This window comes from Labeo rohita, chromosome 16, assembly GCF_022985175.1.
Source record: "Labeo rohita strain BAU-BD-2019 chromosome 16, IGBB_LRoh.1.0, whole genome shotgun sequence".
In the NCBI taxonomy this organism is placed as follows: Eukaryota; Metazoa; Chordata; class Actinopteri; order Cypriniformes; family Cyprinidae; genus Labeo; species Labeo rohita.
The window spans coordinates 18,040,571-18,050,469 of NC_066884.1; the positions used below are offsets into that span (position 1 = coordinate 18,040,571).

Consider the following 9,899-nt stretch of genomic DNA (forward strand, 5'->3'; position numbering starts at 1 on the left):
TTAAATGAGGCACCTCCTGTGGCTGTGATCAGGCATTAAGTTGATTTGGGATGTGCCACAGCTACAGTGTGAAATTTTATTAGTTCTGACAAATGTGTGTGGGTGGCCACCAGATCATTCACCCTTTGTTTCTAGATTGTTAACTGTGTCTCCCAATGAGAAACTATGAGGTAATTTGACAAAGATACATGGATCAGTGTGTGTAGGGGGTATTTGAGTGTTCTAGTGTCATCTTTCTGATTCAGAAACTAATCAGGGCTGACTGTCCCTTAACCTTTTGCTTGTTAAATATAGATTTCTCTATATGCCCACCCCTCTGTGACGTCAGAGAGATCAGTGAATTTCTTGGAAGGTAGAGCTTTAATAAATTATCGGGTATTGCCCACCTATGTGGTATTTCAAAGCAACTACAAGGTAGTTAAAAATGTCAAACATTACAAATCTCAGTGGATTATTAAAAAAAAATTGAGATATTTGTTTGGGTTTTAGGCAAGCAACTTGATTGTTGTACACTACCTTGATACATTTACACTACCAGTCAAAAGTTTTTGAACAGTAAGATTTTTCATTTTGCTCACCAAGCCTGGATTTATTTGATCAAAAGTACAAAAAAAAAAAACTAACATTTTGTAAGAGTTTTTACTATTTAAAATAACTCAATTTTAAAATGTAATTTATTCCTATGATTTCAAAGCTGAATTTGTAGCATCATTACTCCAGTCACATGATCCTTCAGAAATCATCCAGATATCCTGATTTGCTGCTCAAAAAACATTTATTATTATTATGTTGAAAACAATGAAGTAGAATTTTCTCAGATTTATTTGATGAATAGAAAGTTCAGAAGAACAGCATTTATCTGAAATAAAAATCTTTTATAACATTATAAATACCTTTATCATCACTTTTGATCAATTTAAAGCATCCTTGCTAAAAACATATTCTGTAATTTATTCCCCCCAAAAATATAATTTTAAAAATGAGTTTTAAATATTTCTAATAATAATCATAATAAATGTTTCTTCAGCAGCGAATCAGCATATTAGAATGATTTCTGAAGAATCATGTGACACTTGACAGCTGGAGTAATGATGGTGAAAATGTGGCTTGGATCACATGAATAAATTACATTTTAAAATATATTCAAATAGAAAACTTATTTTAAATGGTAAAAATATTTCAAAATATGTTTTGCTGTACTTCAGATCAAATAAATGCAGGCTTGGTGAGCAGAAGATAATTCTTCAAAAAACATTAAAAATGTTAGTGTTCAAAAACTTTTGACTGGTACTGTATGTCTCTCATATTTAGAAAAACCAAATGTGGTTCACACACTTTCAGACAAAAAAAAAAAAGGCATTGGGGTGGTACACACAAAATATGAATAAAAAAATTATATATTTAAAAAATATTTTAAAATTTAAAATTTTTAAAATTTAAATTTTTAAAATATTTTTATAATTTTAAAAAAAAGAAATACATAATAGACCACAGAAAACAACTGGTCTATCAACAGCAAAAAAAAACAAAAAAACATTTTCAATATTATTAATCTGCAAATCTTCTCTTATTTTAGGTACTTTTATTGTAGGTTTCCTTAGGTAAACGTTTATTTTAATTTCTCTTCTTGCTTTTATTGGTCTTCAGATTGGTCAAAGTCATACAGTACTGCAAAATATATTTGACTGGCGACTGACGAAAGTGAAATTAAGAATTAGTTTGTGCTGTAATAAAACCTATGACATCATTTTACTACAATTTCCTTTCAAGATTGAGAGGCATAAGGTTTCCCATTTCAAAGGTCAAAAGTTGTTTTAAACTCACACTGACATGAACCCTGACCCTGACCCTAACCCTAACTGTGTACCATAAACAGTATGAAATAACATTCATGACAGTCTTCACACGTCTCACACATTTTCACTTCCCTCACCCTTTCATCTATCTAGTCTAGCATTAATCTAATATAATCGAATAATCTATCACTTGTGCTTCATGCTTCATATTACAGTACATAAACCATTCTTTAGTGTTATACCTCTGTATGCAAGTATAGCATCCTGTGCTTGTTTATCATCAACTGTTGTTCTCATTGAATTTTAATGTTCATTTGCGGCATTAATGTCAAACGCATGAGCATTAATGTTTCTGTGTGTTTGTGTTTGTGCATTTGGCTGTGGTGACAAGCAGGCATCTGTTATATAACCTGTAAAGACAGCTCATTGAGAGGCCCGACATGCCAACATGGCAATAAGAGAAGTTTTAATTTATCAAGAGCCTGGACAGGTTGATGAGGGTTCCCCCTTAGGTATCAAAAAGCAGGATATAGTTAGCTATCCAAGAACAGTTATGAAACTCTCCAACCACATTATGAAATCCTCTTTTAGCTAAATCTACTATGAGCCAATGATAGTAGAGTGTGAACTGTACAAAGACAAAAATTGAAATGTATGTTCTGTCAGTAATTTTTTAGCGAGAAGCTGAGGTTCTTCTCGAGCAAATAATATTGTGCAAATTTACGTTCAATACGATATCGTTCAATGTTGCTATAGTTACTACCTTCGTCAGCGTCCATTTAGCGCGCTCTAACAGCTTTGGAACGTTTTTGGCAACTGAAATGTTGTTTACAACGTTTTATATTTCATCTGGCTTCAGACTTTATGGAATATATGGTATCAGACATTATGTTAAAGAGAGAGAGGAACCAATGAGGCGCTGTCCAATCAAGCCAAGAGTCGTATCTGTCAAATAACGGGCGTAGTAGCGTCACAGCTTTTGGGAGGGACCACGTGTCCTGCAAAAAATAGCCGGTCACGGTTCCCCTCATGAGGCAGCGCTCAACCAGAACTGACCGGTAAGATAGCAGACTACCGACGGACTCACAAGTAACAGCTGGCAACCGGGACTGTCCTTCTCGTCGACAACATGGTGAAAAAGGCTAAAAGTCCCGTCACTTACGCAAAAATGAAAGGGATCGTTTCATATTTTACAGGTAAGCCCAAATATTTTGGATATTCTTCAAACTTTATTAAGAAGAGACATCTTTAAATTTGGGGTCAGACATAACACAACGAATTTGCCACAAAAAATGAAATATTTGAAAAAAAATGTATCTAAATGTACTATATCTATCATTTATTTGATCTAAATGTACTCTATCTACAATAGAAATTGTATTCTTTTTCAAATGTACAGATGTAAAATTAAGATTTAATATGTATATAAATATATGAAATTTCCTATAAAGTTTGATCTGTGTCCACTCTATGTAGATATTCCACTAATTAAAAGTTATACTTTATTTTTTTCAGCTTTAATTAAGGACAAGAAGCTTCGATCCAGCCACCCTATCTATCGACAGTGAGTTTCCTAGTCATTATTTTCCATTGCGTGAGCTAAAAGTAAAGCATCTCACGGCTTTCTATGTACTCCAGGGCAGAGTTCGGAATATTGAGTCATTATTTCATTATTTTCTGTAAGGATCAGCTGAAAAATCGAGGAATGACTAAAGTCCTTTGCACTGCAATGTCATTACAGATTGACCACCAGTGTACTTTAAGACCATGACCTACTTATAGTAACATTCCAAAGTGAAACCAATAGCCAAGTGCTGCTACATAGGTGTTGGATGACACTGAGGCAGTTTTTGGAGAATATAGCTAGAACATTTTTCTAAAACGTTTGATATGATTTCTCTCATTCCAGGATGGATTTCTTGCGACCTGAAGGTAGTCTTTCTGAGGAGGAAGGAGCCGCAGCTGTAAGTGTCCGCTTGTGTGTTCTGGGCCTACGTAGAAATTAGGAATATCTTACTTAAGGTGTTAATAAAAGATCTTCAGCTCTTTAAGAAACATAAGGTCAAGCTGCACTGATTTGAATTGCTGTACTGGTTGACCTACACTACAGTAATCTGTAGATGTAATAGGAAGTGAAGTGAATGTGCTGTGGTTTCATATGTCACTGGAGTAAGCTGCTGACTTGCTCAAGCTCTCCCTGATCTCTCTCCCAGGTTTGTTACAGTAATCCACAAACGGAGGAGTCACAGTCTGGGTAAGCAACCTGCTCTGATATCAGGCTATATGGAAAAAAACACATACGATTACACCTAAATATTCATTTTAATATGATTTTAGGGTATCAGCGGCTGATTTTGACTACTTGAAGGTGATCGGGACAGGAAGCTTTGGCAAGGTACCGTGTTTAAGGAGGCTCGCTCTGCTTTGTATTTCTCTAATGTGCGAATATTGTTTGAATCTTTGCTTGATCGTCTGTGCTCAGGTGTTCTTGGCCACACACAGGGAAAATGGCAAATATTATGCCGTCAAAGTTCTACAGAAACATATAATCTTGACAAGGAAGGAGGTGAGTGACTGTTTGAGTATGTTGATACAATTATTTGATTTATAATGTGTCTTTGTGTATTGACTGAGTTGTTTTTTTTGTACAGGAAAGAAATGTCATGTGTGAGCACAGAGTGTTGTTGAAGACTCTCAATCATCCATTCCTGGTGAAGCTCCACTTCAGTTTTCAGACTAAGGACAGACTCTATCTAGTGCTGGACTATGCATGTGGAGGAGAGGTATGTTTACTTAGCTATGTAAATAGGGGCATTCCATAGAATTACATTCCAATAGAATTACAAATAATTATAAAAAAAGTAAACTTTAACCTACATAACTTAACTAAATGTTATGTTATGCATATATACACTGTCGTTCAAAAGTTTGGGATCAGTAAGATTTTTAAAGTTTTTAAAAAAACTCTCTTTCGCTCATCAAACTTTCGTATATTTGATGAAAGACACAGAAAAAAAGGTTATATTATGAATTATTATTGCAAATTAAAATACCAGTTTTCTATTTTAATATACTTTAAAATATAATTTATTTCTGTGATGCAAAGCTGAATTTTCATTAGCCATTACTCCAGTCTTAAGTGTCACATGATCCCTCAGAAATCATTCTAATATGCGGATTTATTATCAACGTGTAAGAGAGAAATATAATAAAATAATGACTGGAAATAGTTGTGCTTCAATTTTTTATTTTTTTTTTGGAACCTGCAACATTTTTTTCAGGATTATTTGACGAATGAGCAGCATTTATTTATAATATAAATCTTTTGTAACAATATACAATACCGTTCAAAGTTTAGGCTCAGTAAAGAAATGAAAAATGCTAGTAAAGACTTACATTGTTAGAAAAGATTTCTATTTTGAATAAATGCTGTTCTTTTTAACTTTTTATTCATTACATGCTTCCAACATTAATAATAAATCAGCATATTAGAATGATTTCTGAAGGATTATGTGACAGTGAAGACTGGAATAATGATGCTGAAAATTCAGCTTTGATCATAGGAATAAATTCTGTTTTAACATATATTAAATTAGAAAACCACTCTTTCGAGCTGCAATATTATTTCACAATATTACTGTTTTTTCTGTATTTTTAATCAAATAAATGCAGCCTTAATGAGCAGAAAAGACTTCTTTAAAAAAACGACTTAATAAAAAAAAGTCTTACTGGTCCCAAACTTTTGAACAACAGTAAACACACACTTTATTATTATTTTTCGAATTTTTAATGACAAAATAATCATTATCTAGGTCTTTTAGTCTTCACAAAACCAGATTGTTGTGATAAAGCATGTATAGGATATAAGGAATTAATTCATTATTGATTTAGTCTGTCTGAAATTTAACTTTTAAAGCAGTCATTTACAACAAGGGGGACTTGTTTATGTGTTTGTCGCAAATCCAAATAATACAAATTTGCATGTATAAATGATTGTCTATTTTATTTTTGCAGCTCTTTTACCATTTGCAGAGAGAGGGGGTGTTTGCAGAACCCAGAGCCAGATTTTATGCTGCTGAGATGGCCTGTGCTTTAGGATACTTACACTCCCTGAAGATTGTCTATAGGTACCAACATTCTAAAAAATCAGTCATATGTGCTCAGCGAGAACAAAACGAACACTAACTTTCAGCAGATTTGCAGTAATCCGTCTCTCTCACATGCTCACAGGGACCTGAAACCAGAAAACATTCTGCTGGACTCTGCAGGTCATGTGGTTCTGACTGACTTCGGCTTGTGTAAGGAAAGAATGAGCGGACGTGACACCACCAGAACCTTTTGTGGAACGCCGGAGTACTTAGCACCTGAAGTTCTCCTGCAGAAGGAGTACGACAGGACTGTGGACTGGTGGGGTTTGGGAGCTGTTCTTCATGAAATGCTCTATGGCCTGGTAAACAAACCTACCAAATGCTCATTTAAATAAATAATACAGGCAGAGAGGTGTGTTTTACACATGATCTTTCTCATTCCAGCCACCTTTCTACAACGCAGATCGGCTTGAGATGCTCAGAAATATTATTTATCAGCCATTGGCATTAAAAGCCGGAGCGTCTAGTGCCGCCAGAGATCTGCTGAAGAGACTGCTAAACAGGGACAGGGCCAAGAGACTAGGAGCAAAACGTGACCTGGTAACCCAACAAGCACACACACATTCACGAACAATCTGGAATTCATTTGTCTTGCGAGTGGCTAAATGTCATATTGCCCTTTTTTGGCTTTTAGGCCGAGTTGCAGTCTCATCCATTCTTCTCGTCTATTCATTGGGATGAACTTGTTGCAAAGAAAATTCCTCCTCCTTACGTTCCCTTAATGGTGAGTTTTTTAATTGTTGTTAAAGGGATTGTTCACTTAACAATGAACATGTGGAACACAAAAGAAAAATGTCCCAATGTCTCCGGTGTTTTGTCCATACAATACAGTTCAATGGTGTCCACATTGTTAACTGTCACTGTATGCACAAAAACATGCTTCATAATATCTTCCTTTGTGTTCCACAAAAGAAACAAATGCTTACAGGTTTGGAATGGCATGGTGTGCTTACACAGGAGATGATTTCATATAGATGAAATGTAAATTATTTCTGTTTGTTTACAACAGTCTGGCCCTGGTGACCTCACAAACATTGACCCTCGGTTTACAGAACTTCCTGTTCCACAGTCGCTAGGAGCGTGTGAAGAGTACGGAGCAACCTTTCCTGGCTTCACCTACACCAATGAAAACATTCTCTCACTGACTCGTGGACATTAAGACTGACCAATAGACATTTTGTCTGAACATGTTTCTAACTTAAGCAAACACCATAGCACAGTTCATTTTTTATGTTAGCTGGACCAATGCTTTTGCACATGACTACAAAGTTTCTATCAAAGTGACTGTGTTTTTTAACATTCATATGTTATTTAATTCCTTTTTTAGACCTATTTGATAAAAAATAATATTTATACTGAAATACAATGGTTAGTTGTGTTCTGACAATGCTGTGATGAGATGAAGTGAGACTACAGGTTGCATCAGATGTTGGATTGTAGAAGTTGTGAGATGGAATAAACATTAAATCTTAATGTTGATGTAATTGTGTATAGTATTAAGATGGTATCGGTAAGTGTTTTTGATGAAAACCGTAAAAGAATGAGTGTAAACAATTAAATTATTTCAAGCAAATGCGGTCCCAAGTAAAAAAAATAATTGATTTAAAATGCATTTATTTTATACTAAGTATAATTCAAGTCTATGTACTTACATATCGCTTGAGATTGATACTAGTGCACAATGCACATTTCTTAATATTAAGCCAAAAATATGTTTTAATGTCACTGTTGATGAGGATTGTGTGATATTTAAATAATATCGGTCTTTAAATGCTAAATATCTTTAGTTGCACTTCAGCACTACTTCCGAACAATTAAAGTGCATTAAGTACAAAATTAATTCCACTTTAGCAGACTTTAAATAAACCAGTTTAGTATACTAAAGGGATATTTTTATTAAGTGCGTAATATGTAAATGTATTAGTAGTATATTTAGCATGACATAAATGTACACTACCGTTCAAAAGTTTGGGGTCAGTACATTTTTATTGTTTCTTTTTTTTTTTTTTTAAGAAATTAATACTTTTATTCACCAAGGATGTATTAAGTTAATAATTAAAAGTTTATTAAAAGTTAATAATAAATAATTTACATTGTTATAAAATATTTATATTTTGAATAAACACTGTACTTTTTAAACTTGTTATTCATGAAAGAATCCTGAAGGAAAAAAAAAAAAAAAAAAAAAAAATCACAGGTTCCAAAAAATATATGGCAGCACAACTGTTGATATTATCCAACATTGATCATTCTAATAATAAATCCGCATATTAGAATGATTTCTGAAGGATCATGTGACACTTAAGACTGGAGTAACAGCTGATAAAATTTCAGCTTTTCATCACAGGAATAAATTCTATTTTAAAGTATGTTAAAATAAAAAACATTATTTTATATTGTAAAAACATTTTGCAATATTACTTTTCTATATTTTTAATCAAATAAAATAAATATAACTTCTTTAAAGACTATTACAAGTCTTACTGACCCCAAACTTTTGAACGGTAGTGTATTTCAAATACATTTTAGTGTATTTATTTTAACTAGGGGTGTTATGAAGTATGATTTATTATGAAAGGTCCATGTCTTAGTTAATATTTTTACTTCATGCATCAAATAGATACATGCTCACAATTCAGAGTTGTGCACAAGTGCTGTAGGGGAGAATGGGGTAAGTTGAACCAGTGGGTATGTTGACCCACCCCATGTATCTTGGCAGCTGTACACTTTTATTGTGATGTGATCATGTTTTTGGAATCAGACATGATTTCTGCCAGACTGTGAAAAGGAGAAACACATGGGAGGAGTGAAAGGCACCCGTTTACTCTTTTTGGCTTGTCAAAGTAACATTTTAGCATAACAGATGTAATGGCTGAACCATCAAAGCAAATTTATTCAGGTCGAAAAATATTTATGATGCATATAGGTGATTTAGCAACATATAAAACCATGCAAATCATTTAGCTAAATGTTAGCCTAGTGATTTTTTCCCAAAATGCCAGCTATGGGGCAAAGTGAGCCAAATGCTGTGGGGTAAGTTGAGCCAGCACTTTAACGTATCTCACCATAAGGCCCTGAAGGTAAGTTAAATCTCAGAAGTATAAACCGATATTTTAATGTGAAACTACACAACTGGTTTAGTTTATCATGTATATACATATTTGTAGTTTATTTAATATGGATAGTGCACAAGTGCACCAAATCCTTCCCTGAGAACCAGATGCTTTTCACCACATTATAATCATAAAGATCTTTCCACCTGTAGTCCCTAATGCCCTGTTCGACATTGCAAAAAATATACCATTTTTATTAGTTTCAATGACATTTATTCCTTCATTCTAATTCAGTTTTAATTTAACTCAAACTATCTGTTTAGTTTTTGGGATGGTTAAAACGTTGGTGTCCATCATATTGTTTTAATAATGCAAACATTTAAAGATTGAAAATGAAACTTAATTTAATTGGTTTAATTTTAACCAAGCTTCCAGAAAAGAAATACGACTGTTTGTAAAAGTAAATTATTAAGCTAGTTTTTAAATGAGGTAAATTATCTTTTAAATGTCACATAGGTTAAAATCAGATTCAGTCAGATGGTTAGTTTTTACCAAGATGGTGCATCTTACCCTCTGACTCAGCTCAACTTACCCCTAACCTGGGGCAAAATTGACCCACAGGAACACTTTTTTTAATATAAACCCCCGTAATTTTAGAACCCTTTGTCATAGACACATCACAAAAAACTGTAAATGATAGAAAACAACCTGAAGTTACTTTACATGCTTTAATTGTACTTCTGCCTCATTTTCCCTTATCTTGAAGACCACATAAGTAAAAAATGGCTCATCTTACCCCACTCTCTCCTACTCTACACCAAGACCTGAATCACGAAGTAGCATCTGGGTCACGAAGTAGCACACGGTTGTCATCCACAGACCACAGAAATTTATCATTTGCG

The 9,899-nt window shown here is 33.8% G+C and overlaps 1 protein-coding gene across 1 annotated transcript; it reads left to right on the plus strand.

The window, feature by feature from the left end:
• The first annotated feature begins 1,997 nt into the window (after positions 1-1,997).
• sgk2b (serum/glucocorticoid regulated kinase 2b) lies at positions 1,998-7,417 on the plus strand. The gene is made up of 12 exons (XM_051130976.1): positions 1,998-2,992; positions 3,312-3,360; positions 3,706-3,760; positions 4,010-4,050; positions 4,134-4,191; positions 4,279-4,362; positions 4,448-4,579; positions 5,811-5,923; positions 6,027-6,246; positions 6,329-6,484; positions 6,579-6,668; positions 6,954-7,417. The coding sequence occupies exons 1-12, from the start codon at positions 2,926-2,928 to the stop codon at positions 7,101-7,103; spliced, it is 1,215 nt and encodes a 404-aa protein (XP_050986933.1). The 5' UTR covers positions 1,998-2,925; the 3' UTR covers positions 7,104-7,417.
• Positions 7,418-9,899: the final 2,482 nt, after the last annotated feature.